General features: G+C 36.9%; 10 protein-coding genes across 10 annotated transcripts; 3 read left to right on the top strand and 7 right to left on the bottom strand.

Moving 5' to 3' along the window:
• Window positions 1–187: 187 nt before the first annotated feature.
• On the top strand, window positions 188–1501 carry C9374_009340 (uncharacterized protein; the record flags this gene model as incomplete). Its single annotated transcript, XM_044699517.1, has 2 exons — window positions 188–233; window positions 303–1501. The coding sequence occupies 2 exons, from the start codon at window positions 188–190 to the stop codon at window positions 1499–1501; spliced, it is 1245 nt and encodes a 414-aa protein (XP_044544691.1).
• A 987-nt stretch (window positions 1502–2488) lies between these two features.
• Window positions 2489–3348, bottom strand: C9374_009339 (uncharacterized protein; the record flags this gene model as incomplete). Its single annotated transcript, XM_044699515.1, has 2 exons — window positions 2489–3162; window positions 3225–3348. The coding sequence occupies 2 exons, from the start codon at window positions 3346–3348 to the stop codon at window positions 2489–2491; spliced, it is 798 nt and encodes a 265-aa protein (XP_044544690.1).
• Window positions 3349–4067: 719 nt separating this feature from the next.
• Window positions 4068–6485, bottom strand: C9374_009338 (uncharacterized protein; the record flags this gene model as incomplete). The annotated part of the gene is made up of 1 exon (XM_044699514.1): window positions 4068–6485. The coding sequence occupies one exon, from the start codon at window positions 6483–6485 to the stop codon at window positions 4068–4070; it is 2418 nt and encodes an 805-aa protein (XP_044544689.1).
• Window positions 6486–6720: 235 nt separating this feature from the next.
• Window positions 6721–7949, bottom strand: C9374_009337 (uncharacterized protein; the record flags this gene model as incomplete). Its single annotated transcript, XM_044699513.1, has 3 exons — window positions 6721–6806; window positions 6856–7117; window positions 7182–7949. The coding sequence occupies 3 exons, from the start codon at window positions 7947–7949 to the stop codon at window positions 6721–6723; spliced, it is 1116 nt and encodes a 371-aa protein (XP_044544688.1).
• Window positions 7950–8098: 149 nt separating this feature from the next.
• C9374_009336 (uncharacterized protein) lies at window positions 8099–9931 on the top strand (the record flags this gene model as incomplete). The annotated part of the gene is made up of 1 exon (XM_044699512.1): window positions 8099–9931. One exon carries the CDS (start codon window positions 8099–8101, stop codon window positions 9929–9931), a length of 1833 nt encoding a protein of 610 aa, XP_044544687.1.
• A 119-nt stretch (window positions 9932–10050) lies between these two features.
• C9374_009335 (uncharacterized protein) lies at window positions 10051–10572 on the top strand (the record flags this gene model as incomplete). The annotated part of the gene is made up of 1 exon (XM_044699511.1): window positions 10051–10572. One exon carries the CDS (start codon window positions 10051–10053, stop codon window positions 10570–10572), a length of 522 nt encoding a protein of 173 aa, XP_044544686.1.
• Window positions 10573–10700: 128 nt separating this feature from the next.
• Window positions 10701–12188, bottom strand: C9374_009334 (uncharacterized protein; the record flags this gene model as incomplete). The annotated part of the gene is made up of 1 exon (XM_044699510.1): window positions 10701–12188. One exon carries the CDS (start codon window positions 12186–12188, stop codon window positions 10701–10703), a length of 1488 nt encoding a protein of 495 aa, XP_044544685.1.
• A 1091-nt stretch (window positions 12189–13279) lies between these two features.
• C9374_009333 (uncharacterized protein) lies at window positions 13280–15658 on the bottom strand (the record flags this gene model as incomplete). Its single annotated transcript, XM_044699509.1, has 2 exons — window positions 13280–14178; window positions 14269–15658. 2 exons carry the CDS (start codon window positions 15656–15658, stop codon window positions 13280–13282), a joined length of 2289 nt encoding a protein of 762 aa, XP_044544684.1.
• Window positions 15659–15990: 332 nt separating this feature from the next.
• Window positions 15991–16480, bottom strand: C9374_009332 (uncharacterized protein; the record flags this gene model as incomplete). Its single annotated transcript, XM_044699508.1, has 3 exons — window positions 15991–16108; window positions 16222–16343; window positions 16469–16480. The coding sequence occupies 3 exons, from the start codon at window positions 16478–16480 to the stop codon at window positions 15991–15993; spliced, it is 252 nt and encodes an 83-aa protein (XP_044544683.1).
• A 122-nt stretch (window positions 16481–16602) lies between these two features.
• Window positions 16603–18817, bottom strand: C9374_009331 (uncharacterized protein; the record flags this gene model as incomplete). The annotated part of the gene is made up of 5 exons (XM_044699507.1): window positions 16603–17106; window positions 17264–17481; window positions 17548–18299; window positions 18387–18564; window positions 18652–18817. 5 exons carry the CDS (start codon window positions 18815–18817, stop codon window positions 16603–16605), a joined length of 1818 nt encoding a protein of 605 aa, XP_044544682.1.
• Between the last annotated feature and the right edge of the window lie 102 nt (window positions 18818–18919).

Genomic DNA, 18919 nt, shown 5'->3' with positions numbered 1-18919 from the left:
ATATTGTGAATTAATTTTGGGAGAGTGAACTAAATGATAATTTCTATAATAATCTAAAACCAAAGAAAAAAAATCAACGAAAGGGTTTATTAATTGTGACAAAGCCTTTGGTTTAGTGTGTGGAAAGTGTGATGGACAATTTTTGAAACGCAGGCCATTTCGACGAGCAATTAAAAATATATAGGAAATGATTACCCAAAATCAAAAACTCACTTCAGATAGACTTGTTACTGGTATTCAAGAGATATTGAAAAGCAATGGTTAAACTCTAGACGACATTATTGACTATATATTTGAAAAAGATTCAGATTCTCTCTACAAGAGAATTGACTCCTATGTATCAAAAGGCCATACCAACTACACAAGACTAGCACATCATTTTCAAACACTAGCATCACCTGAATTACAAGACAATTTATCACCTGAAGGTGCTGTGTACTTTACAGACACCAGATTGATGTCAGATCATTTCTTTTGCGAGCATTATCAATATCATGCATTGAATTTTATTGTCTGTACCAAAGAAAAGCTTAAAGAACAGCGTGATGAAATGAATGAATTAGTTCAACAAATATTTCACATGTCTCATGACAACAATTCTCTTCATGTGGACGTTTCGTGTTTACTGCACGAAGTAGTTGATCTTATAGTGAAGTTGGAAGGAAAAATTCCTGAAAAATTGGAACTGAAAAGTTTTTGGGATGGCCGTTCTACCAATGAAGTCATTCATGCATTTGTAATTCTTAACAGTATTCTTTCTACACAATGCAGATACAATGCATTCATTACAGATATGTACAAAGGACAAGAAATTCATAAGAATGTTTCGAAATATTTTGATATAAGTTTTTCAATATTGAATGATTTGGTTGAACACGGATTTATTTACACTTTTGAGGAAAATGGGGTGAAGAAAAGCATAACTCTACCTGTTACAGTATATATATGTGCAGATTTGTCAGCATTATGGAAGCTCTGTGATGAAACATTTGTGTGCCCATATTGTGATTGTACTCATGAAAATTATAATACAATATTTGAATACAATCACTCTCTCGATTTTAATTGCAGAAATATTATTCTAGAAAAATACCCAAAATTGATGGAACATGTTGTCATTGATGTACTTTATGCAAAGCTTCGAATTGTTGGGAATTGGTTGGCTAAATTAATGTTGAAACTGTGTCCAGATGAATTAGAGGCAGTTAAAGATGTAATTCGACAGTTCCCATCACTCTCAAAATTTGAATTTAAAGAAAAACCATTTTACAAGCAACAGCTGGCAATGGAAGCAAACAAAGTCTATCAACCACCTTACCTCAATGGAAAACAAGCGGACACCTTATTACTCAATTTTGAGAAAATTTTTTTGGAAGCCTTAAACAAAAGCAGCTTTGATTCACAAGATGTTGCAATTTGGTCAATGTTTCGATATATAATTTATGGATACATGGAGGCCCTTCGCAATTACTTGCAGAGCAAAATATTGAGGAAGATTTAATTCCAACGTTGAAAAAGTTAAATGAGATACTTCGTTTACACTATCCCAATGAAAACTTTGGATATTATGTACATATCGTTTTGAATCATTTGCCTTTTATTGAAGAAATATGGCACCCTTACTCGTTTTATGAATCAAGGATGTGAAGGCGTTCACAGTTTAGGTCGACTTATCAATGAAAGAAAATCGAATCACAAACCGAACTCTTCCAGGGTTTGCTGAATGTGTTTTATTGCCATTAAGGGTGTTATATATGTCCACTCGAAGAGGAAGGGACTGGATTGGTAACAAATAAGAGGACAAATCAATTTCCAAAATTTGGCAAGAAATACTCGAAACGTGGAAACAAGACATCGCTTCCATTGATATTAATGATGAGGCCTTAGAAAAACTCGATAAGACTGCTGAGGAAACATCATTGTCAAGCACTGTCGTCAAAAAGTGCGTGTGGGAAAAAGCAGAGAAGAAAACGAATTCCATTAAGAAGAAAATTCAACACCGTACAAGAATTTTTGAGAACGGATCAAATGCGAAAGTATCGTCGCCTCCTGACAATTCCATTAAGGACTGTATGCGATGTCAGAAACAGCATGCTAAACGACTCGCATGTTTTGGAGAATGATGTAGACATGGAAGATGTTTTTCGGATGTTTGAGGATACTCAAGCTCAAGAGGAGATTTTAAACGAGATGTTTTCAGGGAACTTGTAGATACTTCTCATGCTCAAGAGAGTTTCGAACATGGTAATGCAGAAATGGAAGAAGATCCTGACGAGATTGTGGATAGTAGCGAAGTAGATGGTGAAGTGGAATTCCTCTCTGATTTCGAATATTCGGAATGAATGAATCACAACATGATGATTTGACAACCTTCTCTCCTTCAGATGTTCTGATATGATTGTAGCCTTAACACATTAATGTAAGTATGGTTCTTGTTTAATTAATATTGACGTCAATAACAGATTGTTTCAACTCAAACTCTGGTAAATTAAGTAGTCTTGGTCCACCTTCCAGACATTCCGTCACGATCAATCCACATGACATAATTAACCATTTCCCAGTTGCAATATACTCTGTTGTCATAATCATTGACAACAATGGTCAAGCTAGTATATTCTGATTTTTGAAAGGTTGGTTGTTTCTCTGTAGGAAAATGCAAATTCATGTACCAAAAGGAATCATTACCGAGCTTGGGTAAGCCAGTTTCGGACATGAAGCTGTATTTGAATACTCGTACAGGAACCTCTTCACGATTGATATTAATGCTTGTTTCAACAACCTCCTTCTTACATTGATAATTACGACACAAAATCCAATCCAAAACAGCATATGGAAATCTTCCAAGATTCAAACTTGAACCAAATTTCATACCACCTGGTTGTAAATTAGCCTTCAAAGTAGCATAGGCTTCAGCACAAAATTCATTCCATCTCCTCTCAAGATACAACATCATGTCACAGAATGACATGAATGGTGTTTGCAAATTCTGGTTCACTCTCTCCAAACATTTCCAAAACTCCTCACGTGGAACAGGGTTGGCCACAAAATTCACAATTATATCTACTCGTTTTTGATGAGCCTCAACAGTTTTCACCCAACGACGTTTACGAAACTTGCCAACAATTCCGATACGGGTGGTTTTAGTGATTCCTCGTGTAGATCCTGTATGAATTCCGATAAGGTATGTATACTTCAATTGTTTGTCAACATGCAGCAATACTTACTTTTAGAAACGTCATCCTTTAGCTTTTGCTTCTTTGATGGTTGAGTGAAGTAAGTGTTGTTGTAATGGATGAACTTCTTTGTTTCATTGTGAACCTTAACCGTCTTACTGTATTGGATGACCATGTTGCGTGATGTATCTTAGTTGTTGTAGGGATGAATGATGATGATGATGTTTACAAGTACAACTACGAGTTTCGTTTCATATTTAAATTCTGTAAGTACTGGCTTTCAGCAATGGTAGGCAACACAGAGCACGCTCCAGCTACGGAAGAGTGGATTGTTCGCTTTTGATGCTGCTCCTAAGCTTGACATATTAACGCTAGTCATTGTGATATATTATCGTGACACGAATGCGTCTAAGTATGTAACTCAACACAGTGTGGTAGTGTCAATCATGTTCACCAACCAATGATGTTTCCTTATTTCCTTTCACACCTCATTCACGACATTCGTGAACATCTCCTTCTTACTTCACACCAGTTGCTTAGAGACATCTCCAAATCCACCCTTGGCACACTTTGCCTGGAGCAAGCAGGTCCCAGTAGTGAACTTGTTAAGACAACTTGTCTGGTGGTTCAATCGACCTTGCATCACGGTAAGCTCTTGTTAAAACACGAAACTGTTCTTAGGTCATGACAACAGACAACAACGTGATGAGACTCGTCGACAGCAGCAGCAACGTGAGCGTTGTTGGTGAGCGTTTGTGGAACGTCTTTGAACATTTGATTTTTCAGTTCACGGAAGTTTTAACGAGATGCTGCGAAAATGTTGCATACCAAAATAGATGGTCGAATAACTTTAAAAGCAGTTCTATTATAATTCAATATCTATATTCAATGATTTTATCGTTCAACGGATTGTTGTCTTTGGAGATCGACCACCTTTTCCCATTTCATAAATTCCTCAGTGGCTTGAAGTCTACTAAAAGTGTCATTCAAATTGTTCAAAATGTCATCATATAGAATATTGAAAAGTGTTTCAATTTCTTTCGCGTCTAACAGAAATTCGTGACTATCTCTTACTTGGGAATTTTTCATACGCTCGTGCCATTCATGGAAGGCCTTTTTGGTTGTTGATGAAATATTGACTTCATATTTCGAATAGGGTTTCAAAAAATTTTCTTCAATTTGAGAAAGTTGGGAAAGTGTTAATTTTTGAGTTCTGACCAATTCTTGAACTTGTTCAAAGAGTAAAATATTCTCTAAGGAAAATTCTTTTTCAGAATAGGTTTTCAACATTTCAAAAAAATTCGAGTCTTTCAACAAATACTCCAGAGAATTGGTGTGTTGATGGCTATTGATCATGGTTGAAGGTGTTGTAGATTCTTTGGAGGTAGTTGTAGATTTCGTGTCGTCAAATTTCGTAAATTGTGTACTCTTTCGATACTTCAACATTTTCACCCACTCAATGAAGAGAGTATTTCCTCCCATGATCATGTATGCTGCAAGAGAAATCAACATCCGGAATAAACCGCTCAATACAGAGATTCGCGTTGGGGTAAGGAAAGGAATGAGTAAAATCAGAATGGTAATCAAACAAATCAAATCAATTCGAATGTAAAAGGGATCATCGAAAAAGAGGAAATAAATTAAACCTTTTTTCTTAATGTCTCTTCTGTGAAATATAAAGTCAACAGTACTGTATATAATGGCTGATAAAATTGCCAATGTAATAATCGATCCAGTGATCACATTTCGAGAGATGCTCAATGAATTTGTCAAGTAAATTCTGGAAAACATTGGAATAAACACAAGCATGATTAAAAAGGTAAATAAGCATGCCAAAAGAGTGATGAAAATTCCAAACTTCTTTGAAGCCAATCTCTTGTACAATCCAATATTGTTTCGTTTTGAAATAATTTCATATAAATTTCTCAAATAGAGAACTCTCAAAATTGTGATAATGTAAATCACTGTTGCCATTGTCGCTGTGATAATGGAAATCATGGAATATAAAACTGGACAGGTACTGTAAATAAATTCACCACTGCTCAATATTCGAATCATTACCAGTAATGGGCCACACCAAGGAAGCAATAATCGGATTTTCATTGAATTCTTTTGACACATACAAAAGAGGAAAATGTAATATATCAAGCAACATAAAATGGAGGCAAATTGAAAGTATTCACTTGCTAACAATGGTTCAAACAAGCAAATGCTTGTGTGACATGAATATTGAGAGCTGTTCATCATTTCATTTTGCATGATATAATCCAATCGTTGTGAGAGGGTGATATTTTCGTTAATGGTAGGCAAAAACAGTTCATGTGAAAATGTTGAATTGAGAAAAATGTCCTCAAGAACAGTGTTAGTGGCATTCTCGAAGAAGGGTTGATATTCTATCACCAGTGCCATTGTCTTTCTAAATTTTGACAAAATTTGATTGGTAAAACTCACAAACAATTCAGAGTGTGCAACTTGAAAAAAGTTTTGAGCTCTCCTCAACCAACAATAGTCATGTTTTTCATAACAGGACGAAATACCTGAAGTTGAAACATTCATTCTGCAATATTTCATCTCGTACAAACAAGAAATCATGTCATCTTTCAAATTCTGAATCAAACTGGCCGAGAAAGAGTCGTGGTTAACCTGGTAAGATGACGAATCGTTCATCCAAACATATTGAATTTCATAGGGTGAAAGGATGACAACATTAAAATCACTCAACTCCAAATATCGAGATTTTGAATTCTCTCGAATTTGTCGAATCAATTTTGGAACATCCTTATCAGTCGTGATTAAAAACTCAATTTGATTGGAATCAACAAAAGGATTTCCCAAAATACAATCACACAACATGTTGCTCACTTCAACCAATTTCAATGGTTTGATCTGATGCATGGATAGAGCCATTTTCACACTAGATAGAAATGAATCATGCCGAGTCGCGTCATCAGACTCCAAATCAAAGGAGAACATGTGCACTGTGTGGTTGTTGAGCGCTTGTAGAGAGAATGTGGTTTCCTGTTGTTGATACCGTGTGGTGTTAAGCTGCCGTCTCAATGAAAGTACCACAATGGATGAGTTGGAGCTTGTAATGATGGCTGTAGTCCATGATGGGTTCGTTGCTATCTCTTGTTTTTGTTGTTGCGAGATGACACGTTCCATGAAATTGTCAATCGTGGTTGAGATAATAGGAAGTTTTGCGTCTGCAGAAAATTGGTTGTGCGAGCTGTTGGTCAGTAAGGTGTTGAGAAGCAGCGCCAAGAGCAGTGGCAGCATGCAAACCAGCAACTTGTGAATTGCGCCTCTAAACATTTTTTGCTGTTTGTCTTTGCATCTTGTTAGTGTGAAAAGAGTGCAAAAGTTGAATTGGGTATGAACGATTTTGCCGGGGTGTGATTGGTGAGTGACCTCCGTGCACGGGAGTTGTGCCAATAAATGGACAACCGGAAGTTGTTGTGAACATATCAGTCAAACCCGAAAACGAGCGTTGTGCAATTTCAATGTTGTTGGTTGCAATTCCAGTACAGGAAGGGTAATGGCCTTTAATCTATTTGAATGATAAGACGGACCTGTTTGTTGGTCTTTGTAATTTTGATTCACACGTAGAGCATACTGGTTTGAATTTGCTGAAAACTGAAACAGTATGATGAAACTACAAGACGTAAGGGAAACTACTACTTACTGGATAAACAAACGGGACAAACATAGCCGTCATCAATGGGTTTTCTAGTTTCAAAACAGCTTGCTCTGAAGTCAACAGTGTTCTGTACAGGTAATTGAATGTAGGATCGAAGATTCTTCTCAATCATGAATATTGTTGTGAGATATTGAATCAAACCTTCTTGTCTTTGAGGTTTCAAATACATTCCACCTGTTAAAAAGCAAGCTTGTTGCAAAAATGTGGAATCTTGGGTTGACAATACACATGCATCTAATGTAATTCCCTGAGTACCAATTAAAAAACAATATGAACCAAGACAATTCTCTTCAAAATAGCTATCCACTTACCATCTTTTCGGCAGAAAATATCGAGTTCATGACTGAAATATACTGTGAAGAAATGTCAGGTGAGACTTGGAATGTTAACACTCTCGAGTTGAGTGTGGTTCCTTCTGGTTTCTCCTTCTCCAATCTGTTAATAAAGCATAAAGCCATCGTGAGGGCTCCACACAAAGAGAAACCATGTGTGCGGGATACTGTATGATGGAAACCTGATGCATCTTCGGTGGTGGTTTCTTCTTGATCCACCATGGCTTGATCGTCATCGGAACTGGTATGGTCCTCATTCATTTGAAAAAGACCATTCAAGATTGAATTAGAAACACTCTCAAAAGTGATTTCATTCAAGAAGAAATCTTTCACATCTTCTCCCGAGTTGGCTTGATTCAAGACACTTCCGCTTTCTTTGGAATAAATTTTGTTGTAATTATGAACTTCTTTTTTAGCAAAGGTGGTTCGACTCGGATAGAGGAAATGTGATTTACTATGATCGGAACTAGCGATCACTGCAATCTTTTTATTCCTCTGAATGGTCAGATACATGTTAATAAAAACCAACAAGTGATTCACAAATTGAGAAAATGAAATTAAATTCTTGGATGCTGCTACTCCGTTGGTTAAGTCTAATTTTCTCTTTCCCCACGTGTACGGATTCACATCCAATAAAATTACAAGTAAATCCAAATCATCGTTCGTGGTTATGGATCCCGATGATAACGAGGACGATCCATCATACACCGAGTTGTTGAGTGAAGTCGATGAAGAAGCTTTTTGCATTTTTTTTCTTTTTCAAAGAAGTGTTTTAATTTTCTGAATTATTGTTCATAACAACATTGTTATTCTAGACCTCACTTCACACATTGTTTATTTGTAATAAACACTCTATTTGTAAGAATTCAAAGCCTTTTTTGATTTGAACTAAAAAAATGTTTCAACAAGCTCGGGTGGTTTCAGGCTCCAGTCATGATCAAGCCTCATACAAGCCCCGTCCTCATGATGCATCAACACCACCATCACTCGTGTTCTATTTGAATGATATCTTGTATCACATCTTTTCATATTCTTTATTACCAATTGTTCAATTCCGATACTCGTTGGTTTGCAAACATTGGTATGAATTTTCGAATAGTTCTCTCTTTTACAAGAATTATCAAAAGGATTTTGGAGGGCTTGGAGGATCATTAGTGAATCCCAAACACTCAGACATCAAGAAATATTTATTCGATTGGGTGGAATTTGTGGAACATTTGTATCCACAAGAGTACAACACCATGCAACTCATGCGACCATCCATGTCGATTGAAGACTTCTCAAAATTGTCAAACTCTGAAATTGAACTCAAATTTACAAAACCTTTTCAAGAAAAATTCTTTCAAGATTATTGGAGGACCATCAAACGCTCCAAGTTAATTACGATGGATAATGGATCTGGAAAGAGAGTGAGTTTTTTTACATTCACTCATGGCAGTGATGTCATTCACTTTGCATTTGTGGATAGCAACGGTGATTTGTTAAATATTGATTCAAAATTTGCAAATGCCAAACAACACAAACAATGTTATTTGTATTATGAACATTATACGGATAGTTTGGGTATTTCAGAGACAGATATTTCCATAGAAGGGTCTGACTGGTTTTGTAACCAATTCAAACCGTATGTGAATGTATTGGGAAGAGGATTGTTCCTCTCCATGATGGAATTTGTTTGCTTGTTTGGTGTGAAACCATTCAAAACTACAAAAAAATCAAGCAATTCGCCCCATCAACCTTGTTACATGTATGAAATGAGGACAAATATTAGTTTGAGTGCTCTCAAAGACAAACCTCACCCCATGCGAAAACAAGCTCATCACATTCATCACAAGCTCCTTTCCAACTCAAATTCTCTCCTTCAAAAAGCTTTGGTTAAAAAAGATTCCCATTGGTGGTATCGCCTGTTAAACGCTGGCTATACCATTCCTGTGACAAGCCTGGAAACTCTCGCTTTTGACCATCATTTCGACAGTGAACATGTACAATTTTTCTATGCTTATTGTGACAAACATGATTTGAAACAAGTAGCAATGCAAGTGACACGTGCTCGTGTTGTCTCACTTCTGTCGAAAGGAAAATCTTTTATTGAACAATTGTGTAGTGGTTTCGACCGTTTTGGACTGTCAGATTATTTTCCTCGAGAAGTATGTTCCACTGTATTGTGTGATCAAGCAACTGGAATTCCAAATTATGATTTGATTGATTGTTTGAAAATGAACATTCGAAATGATTTTTATTGTCCCTTTGATTTGAGGAATGTTCATGAGAAACAAGAGATAACTGTTAAGGCAGACGCTACACGAATATTGTTTCTCTTCGAATCTGAAAAATCTCAACAAGAATTTTCTCAAGTACTCCCACAGAGTAATCCTCTCCTTTCCAAGGCACAAGTTGAATATCGGTATTTGAGTCCACAACTTCTTCAAAACAAAGACATGATATGGAAACAATCAAAATCGAATGGTGTGACAACTGATATTGCTTGTTATTGCGTGAATACCATTACCAAATACATTCGAGCAATGGAAACTCATGTTCGAGTGTTGAAATTATTGAAAAATTCTAAGGAAGGAGGGTTACTATTGCTCTTTATTTTCAAACAATGCCAAATGAATCCTACGAAATTTAATGACCTTTTTGGAGGTTTAGGTGAAGATGTGAAAATGTTGTGGTTACCAGACGAGACTTTCATGTTAGAGCGATTCAACTCGGCCATCTTTCAATGATACGCCATTCTCTTGTTGTTGAGCTCATGGATCATGACATATTGTTTTAAGCATGACGTTTTATGAGAAGTGTTTTTCGAATGACATCTAAAATTGGTGGGTGGGGAATTTTAAAAAAAATGAAATCACAACAAAGAATTCGTTTTGTCAAAGTTTTTCCCAATGCCTATACGGAAGCAGAAAAAGATCAAAAACTGGTCCACTTGAAGTCTACAAATCAGCCATCAGGTACCGCGGTAACTGAAAAAGAAACAAAGGATCATGTGCATTCAGGAGTTTCTGGTAATAGTCAAACATCCAAAGCCGGAACGTTGAGACGAAGAAGAAGATCAAAGCCTTTGTTTCATGATGAATCCAATCAACAACAGCTTCAAGAGAGCACAACTTTACTTCCGAATATTCCTCCAAACAAGTCATTCATTTCCAACAAACCAGTTCGGAATTACAAGACTTCTTCTTCCCATCATAACAAGAAGAGAAATGTACCCAAAACCAATCACGAACAAGATCATACAGACGCTAACGACCATCCAACAACCGATCCTACAATTTCTAATTTGAAAAACACGAATACAACAACTCATGATTTGTTGAATCATCACTTGAAAAATTCTGAAACAAGCAACAACGCCTTTATTTAAATCAACAATTTGAACAAAACAAACAAATCGAACAAAGTGCTGATCTTGCAAGCAAACACTCAAAGAGTGAAAGCCAGGGGAAAGGACCCAACGCACACAAGGTGGGGAAGACCCAACACACAAGGTGCTCAAAAACTAATTCCATGAGTAGTAAGGAATCGAAGAAGAATATTTCTGGCTCCATTGATATCTCTGTCAAAAATTGAGCCACATGATGGACAACGAAACACTTCAGATGATCCAACCGTATAAACATGTCCACAACATGAGCAAGTTTTGGATGTGTACGCTTCGTTGACAATATAAATGTGTGTCCACGGATGCTCTCTAGCTTTGTGAAGCAATCTTTGCTTGAATCTGTAATGTGACCAAGTCAACATTTTTCTTGCTGTCTTGCTATTAATTCTCCTATGGAGTTTCTTTACCATTTTCTGAGTCTCAAACGAAGGAAGTAAGATCACTTGGTAGTTTCGACACAACCACAAACACAGTTTCTTGTGTAAATCATCCACAATATTTCTAATCTTTTGTTGAATTCTTCTTCCTGCTCTCTTGTACTTGTATCTTTTGCAATGTCTGACTTCTGGTTGAGACCACTTCGATTGTAACTTGTCATACGCGCAACACAATCTACCAATTCTTTCGGCACCTCCTGAGCCCCATTTGGTTGAATAACCGTTCAAATCAAAGGTGGTCTGAAATGTTCTAACTCCTGGATCCAATGCTACAACTTGTCCTGAATGTTGAGGGGCTTGGTTCTCACCCCTAATATCCAGTACTTGTGGAATACATAAATAATAATGGTTCAGCTTGTTCTTAATAATGATGGAATCATACTGAAGCTCCTCAGGCAAAGGTTCGGCACTCTTGATATTCCTTATAAAAGAATACAGTCCACTCTTTTTCTTCCAGTGCTTGCAATGTAGAACAAAATGATCTTTTCTGTCTTTCTTTCGCCTGAAACGGATCATGAACTTGTCAATCATTCCAGCCTTCTTCTTTTCAAAATTAGTGTTGAACGCAGTCAACAATTCAATAGCGGCAGCGTCTCTTACGTCATAAGGAGTATTCACAACCCACTGATTTTCTGTCTGATAATTATCGTTATTCACCACAAACGTTCTGAAATTCTTCTTATTTTTCTTGACATCTTTGAAATTGTGTGTAAATTCTAAGCACTTGTTGTAGATCCAACGAGCAGTTCCCATCCACTGATTCAATGTTGTCCTTTCTTGTTCATTGGGGTAGAGTCGGATTTTCAATGATTTGTCTGCTTGCAATTTTTGGGGCGTCTTTTGATTCTTTTTTGCTTTCTTGAGCTGAGGTGGCTTTTTAGAGTTATCAAAAGCCACATTCTCTGTTATAGAGTGATGGACATTGAGTGGAACATCAAACACTGGCTTGGATTCAATCACAGTGAATTGAGAAAAGTTGAACCATCCGTCTGTGCATCCCTTGTTGTTGTACTGATTAAACTCATGAAAGGAATCTCTTGAACATGCCCAAAGTTTATCCGATACTTGTTGTGAGTACTCATTCCAGAATGGAATGATGCCGTGTGCAAGAGATGGATTAGTAGGAGGATGAGTAGGTTCATCCTCTCTACTTCTCTTCATTCGTTGAGATTAAGGTTGTTGTTGAGTTTTTTTTTTGATAACCTCAACAAGAGTTGAAACTCTATCAGTATTGAAGGACTCATTGAATTGAAACTCTATCAATTTGAATAACTTGATTCATTCTTTTCGTCCGAACTGATCATGGAAAAGTGAACGCCTTGACAATTCCTTATCCACCTCCAAAACAACACTTTTGATTCAAAGAATGAATGAATGGTTCGTCAGGAACTGACTGTTGATGATTATATTTACTTGTTGAATTTGTAATAAATTGTGGCTTTTGCTCTTTTATTTTAGTGCTGAGCAACTTAAAACCGTTAATAAAAACAAAACCTCCAAAACAAACAAGGTTATTAATAAACCTTGCGTCCTCAGGACTGTGTTTTAGTGATGGTTTTTGAAAGAAATTGCTGTAATTGTTCATTTGGCTTCAACGGCTCATCAAACGTTCCTTCACTCACTCGTGAGCAATTGGATAAGCATGCTGAAAAACAAAAAGTTTATGCCTTTTTTGCGTGTAAGCCTTGTTCCTCATGGTTCTGGAAGACTGTGTTTGATTATAAGAAAGTTTGCAGATGCAATGATTGTCATAAGAAATTGGAAGCCATTCCCAATGAAGAAGCGATTGGAAAAGGATATTACAAGTGTGAGCGTTGTCAGCACGTTTGGTCATCCATAAATGTCCGTTCAGATGTTGGACAACATTGTCTGGAGTGTGAGGAACGTGGCGATTCAGAAAAGAGGCTTTATTATCCATTTAGAATTGGTCCCTCAGAGAAACGAGGTCCACGTAGGAGTCATCATGGCCATTCATGTGAAGCATGTTATTTCCTTAGTTTTGAAAAACGAAAACAGTGCAAATTTAGAGTAACGAGCTTAGTTCCACGAGTTTGGAGCAAGAGTCACGAAAGTACTGGAACTACAATCTCTTCTGTATCTTCCATTGCCTCTCATTTCTCTGGGGTTGGTGTGGATTTGCCAAGGCGTTTGTAATAATAATGGCTTAAATCTTTTCGACATCTCACATGAGATCAACAAATAAATTAATGTTCGTATCCAAAGTTAAGAAGATTCAAGCAGTTTAATTAAATTTACATGGTTAGGAAATATAGCATGAGTGAGAGAATTAAAAACAAGACTGGCAACAAAATGAACAACATATTGTTGGACTGATTGGCAGGTTGAGCAGGCTTAGCAGTGGTGACAGTATCATTTCTCGTAGGAGGGTTTTGTTCTGTCGTCGTTGATGTGCTTGCCTTAGCATTATCTTCGGCATGAGCAACACTTGTTTGGTCCACTTTAGTTGGCTCTTTGCTTGATTCTTCTGGTTTTTCAGTAGAACTTTCTTGAGGTGGAACTATTGCTGCTGTAGACGATGGAGTGGTTGAGTTTGCTGCAGCGAGTGCCTTTTTGGCTTGTTCCTCTTCGTAAATGTGTCGCCATGTCTCGATATTATTCAACACCGATTCGTGTAAGAAGGTCAATTCTTTGAAGGCTGCACAAAGCAATTTGAACAAGGGCGCAACAACAAATTTTCCAAAATCCATCTGTGACTTTGGGAAATCCAAAGTATTACGATCCATGAGAGGGCTAATTGGAAGTCCTTTCTGTCTCTCTAAATCGCCCTGTGAGAAGAATTCATTAATACATGCATTGGCCCATTTCTTTGCAATAGGGAACGGCCTGCTCAAATTGCTAATGTCTGAACATTTCATTAACACTCGCATTAATAGAATTCTATCTTCGGCATTTTCGTTAGATAATCTTCCAGTTCCTATTCGAGATTCGAAAATTGAAATTATAGAAAAGTGATTGCTCATATCGGTAGCTAAAATGGTCTGGACGAGACATTTTCTGCACTCTCGAAATTGTTCTTCACTAAGACCATCTAAAAAATTGCATTCATCCTTTTGTAAAATTTTAAATGCATTGAACGCATGGTAATTTTCAAGAACACTCTTGTCATTATATCGATAGGCCAATTCATCCTCTAAATGTGTGTGTGTGAATAAATCCATGTATGTCAATAACACATATGTTAAGAATGGTTATTATTCGAATACACCCTATATGCACGTACCTGTTGCGATTAAAAAGTTATTGTTCACTCCTGGGTGATCAATGTCGTGTGTGAGCCCAGAAACGAGTAACACAAGTTTTTCAATGTTGGAAAAGAATGCATCAATCTTCTCATTATTGATCAGTACGTAAAGGTATTGTGTAACATCACAACAATGCCTAAAATTGTGATAAAAATTTGCTCTATACTTCTTTCTCAATTCGCTTAAGAAAGCCCACAATTTGTATGGCTTAATATTGAACGTTTCGAACATGTTCAATGATTTGAAGAAGTACATGACGTGTTTTTTCAACTCCTCATAGTCGGAGTATTTGAATGCGTCATAGTTCAGAGATTTTAAATCTACATCGGGCTTATAGGTGTCCAAATTGAATGGCAATTCTGCTTCAGGCTTCGTTAGAATTGATGTATTGGTCTGTGCATTGGGAAGAGTGAGCGTAGAGGAGTAATTGTTGGTGGTTGAGTCCGACGAGCTCCCAGAATCCAAACTATTGCTTCTTTCATTGATACTGTGCCTTCTGGCATTATATTCCTCGGCATCTTTGGTATATTGATTGACTAGCCAATGACGGGTACTTTCATCCATTTCAGTTGTCTTGAGAGAATCTAAAAAGGCTGGCCTATATAGATTTGAAGAACTAAGAGATTTCATCACAGAAATGAGAGCAAGTTTTGTTTGCTCTCGATCTAAACTTCCGCTCATAATGTCTCCTACTGTGCTGACAATTAACTGAATTGGTGTTTCTATTGATTCGCCAACCTTCTTTTTGAACGCCATTAATTCTTCTTCATTCTTCTTTTCTTGCATGTGAAGTTGATTTCTTAATCTTTGCTCCTCTACAATCTTGTTAATATAAAATCTTTCCCTTATTCTTCGATCTCTATATGCTAACACAGTTTGTATTCGTGCTCTGAGAATTTCTTCCTTGATTGGTTTTGGAAGAAAATCTTCTGCTCCATATTGGAATGATTTTGAAACAGTTTCGGGATCCTCGCTACCGCTCATCATTATGCAAGGAATTTCTCTGTTGATGGCCTGTTTCAAGACACGAATGAAGCCAAAACCGTCCATTTCTGGCATCATTACATCTACAAGAAGACAATGAAACGGATCATCATCATCACGCAGCAACAAGCTCAAAGCTTCCTTTCCTCCTGCTGCCGTTGTACATTTGTATCCCAAATTTGAAAGTAATTTTGAAAGCGTTTTTCTTGTAACTAAATCATCATCAATCACCAAAATATTCGGAACAATATTTGAATCGGTTAGTAACTGTGGGATGGAAGAAGAAGTAACACTGTCTCGTCTCTCCGAGGATGAGCCAAGACTCAACTTTCTCTCTTCTCCCAATCGCGTACCAGAAGCAAGCTGTTGGGTTTGTGTCATCATTTTTTGTTTTGAGAGTAGTAGTCGTGTAGAACAAAAGGACTGCTTTGGCGTTCATGGAGATTATCTCCATGTGTGTTGGTGATGCGTGTGTGTGGGTTGTATTCGTGCGGATGGTGCATAGCATCATTGAAAAACAATCATACAACATTTATTTGGTATTCATGAATGCTTTATAAGGAGAACAGGGTTGCTTATCGTACAATGCGTGAATGGGATGGATTCAATCGCGATCTAGAAATATAGATAATAATGGCGTCAGTTGTCGTAAATGACGATCAATCATAGGAATCAAAGGAAGCGTTGGTTCTAAGGTAGGTCCACTGTTAGAATCATTATTGATTTGATTTTCCTTCCTCCAATTCCTTAATTCGTTGTTTAAGCTTTTCATTCTCCTGTTTTAATTGTTCAATATCCTCTGTGGATGGTCCTCCAAGATAATGTTTCACATATCTGGATTCATTTACCGATTTAGAAATATATTTTGAAAAAATCATCGTTTTGTTATATAAATAAATTGATTCACCATTCATCACACACACGATCATCATGAAAACGCTACATACTCGAGTGGATTTTGTGGTCTCTCTGGTTCTTCATACAATGCCACAAGAGCCTTGGTAAAAGAATCCACAACTCCATTCTTCTCTAAATATTTTCGGAATTCTTCCTTTCTTGCATTAATGGACTGTTTGGAGCATGATATCAACATTCCGAAACCATTTTGTCATGTTTATGAGTGGTTCACCATCATCATTCATGAATCACATTGTTCCATTGTACTGCAACGGTTTCAAAAACAAAAATCCATACCTGATACGACATTTTGTTGCAGTATTTTTTTTGGATTTGAGTTTTGTTGGCGCCATTATAAACTACAATCTCAATGGGATTCTGAAACAAGTATGCCTGGCCTCAATCTCGAAGAAGAATTGATTGTTTTTATTTTAATCATTTCTTGATGGATACTCAGGGCACCAACTTCCAAGAAAATTATTTCCTGTCACGCTATCAGCAAGTAAGAATGAATGTGTTTCACATTCGTATTCATTGAAGGGACAAAGACATCGATGTGTTTCATCATTCTCTCGCAAAGGTTCATTAACTTCATTATACATATCTTTGGAAGATTGTCTGCGAAGCCAGAAAGCTCTGTCATAACTCTTCAATAAATTTTCGTGATCTTTTCCTTCATCAGTGTTCACCCATGCGTGGTGTTTGGCGTTGACAGTCAACCAAAATTGATCCAATTCTTGGTGAGTTTTGAAGGTAATTTCGTCAAAATTGAAAGAGGACTTGATTGGTTTGGGGATGGTATAGGTCATGGAACAAATTCCATACTTTTTCAACTTGAAAAAATAATCCTTGACAAGAGGTGATATTTCCGTAGAATTTTTCAAATCAATTCCAATAGCTTTCAGCAATGTTTGTGTAAAATGTTGGCAATTGGCCTGTGAATACCACAAGTCAGTAAAGTTCAAGTAATCCACAAGTAGTAAAGTGAAAAATGTTTTTTCAAAAAAATTGTACACATAGTTGCAAGATGAAACCAAGTAACAATACGAATATTCATAAACAACCTCCTATTGGCCAATATTTTCAACTTACAGTTTTAACATCATAATATTGAGTTGCATTCCAAGTACAACACACTCGAGTTATTTTGTTAATCACTTCATTGATTTCAGTTTCTCCAAAGGCTTTTAAATGGTAAACAAAAACAGCCTTACTCGAGGAAATGGGCCTGACACAAGCAATAGAATTATCGTTAAACTCGATATACCAGTTTCCAACAATGAGAGCCGTGTGAAACAAACCAAATCCACCTGTAATGAACCAAAATATATGGCAGTTAAAAATATTAGGAGATGGCCACCATTTTAAAAACGTACCTTTTTCATCAGAGTTTGCAATATCCAACACGTGACCAACACGACGAATAAAGCGATGCATTTGAGTTTCATTCAATGTAGTGATCACCAATTTCACAGGAAGAGCTGCTTTCTTTTTTGACGAGCCTCTGACGACCATTTCGCTTTGCTTAATGTACGGATGAAAATATCGATATTTGAATCTATCTGGAAGACACAAGTTTTGAGCAGTGAGCAACAGCTGGGTTTGTGACTGTTTCAACGATTTTTCTAATTTTTTACAACAATTCTTGACGGCGTTCGTTTCAGATTCTGTCAAGAGTTCAGGTGAAAATAGTGCTACTGGATGATACATTTGTCTAGACTTCAGCTTGGAATTGTTAGTGGTAGGAGAAACAGAGATTGCGACCGGAGTACTGGATCGACTTGGCTGTTTAGAATAGGGTTGGTGTGACGAAAAAAAAGCTGTGGAAGAGGGAGTGGCAGTTTCTGTGTCAAAGGAAGCTGCAAGGGTAGGATCAATATGCATTGTTGAATTGCAGGAGAAAGAGGAGCTTGAAAGGAAGGATTGGGAGGTTGAAGTTGTTGAGAGAGAAGGTGATTGATCTGTCTGTTGACTCAGGTCAGTGTCATCTACTAAATCTTTCACCAATGACACATCATCGCTGAAGTCCATGACTTTGTAATTTTCTGGAATGTTTTTTTCAAAAATTTTGTCCATCAATCTAAGAAAATCCTTTTCTAATTCGATTTTCTTTTCAGGTGATATGACTCTGCACCACAAGTATGACATGCAGTAAATTTCCCATAGTGAACATGTTTTGTGAGCGTGGGTGAATATATAATAAAATGCAGCTTACCTTGATGATATCTGTTCTTGTTTTGTTTTTCGCAGTAAACTGAATATTTTCTTGGCTGCATTGGTGTCCTGGGTGACTTGTGCAATGGGTTGGCATGATGAAAGGTGAAAGAGAGCTTCTCCAACGTTCTTGTATCTGGACAAGAATATCGACAAGCTTTCATTCTTTTCATTGAACTCTGTGTAACGATTATAATAAAAACGAATAAGCAGTGTATGTGCAAAATCATCACATATGAGAATAAATTCCGATTCCGAGCACTTACTCTGAACAATTGATTTTTCAATGCCCTTCCCAATTAATAATTGTTGAAGATCGGAAAGACTCCAATCATACATGGGCTGTGCCAAAATACTACCCATGTCATCGTCAATATCTTCCATTAATGTGGGTTTGGCAGCCTCTGATGAATCAGAAATTGAATTTCCCATTTTACAAAAGAATATTCATGACTTTGAGCAACAACTATGAATCCGATATGATGATAGTTCAGAATGAGTGGTAGCGGTAGTGAACTGGTGCAATATCGGAAT

The sequence above is a fragment of the Naegleria lovaniensis genome, assembly GCF_003324165.1.
Source record: "Naegleria lovaniensis strain ATCC 30569 chromosome Unknown tig038, whole genome shotgun sequence".
NCBI classification, from domain to species: Eukaryota; Heterolobosea; class Eutetramitea; order Acrasida; family Naegleriidae; genus Naegleria; species Naegleria lovaniensis.
The sequence above is the reverse complement of the archived record's forward strand: the minus strand, read 5'-3'. Positions and strand labels throughout refer to the sequence as shown.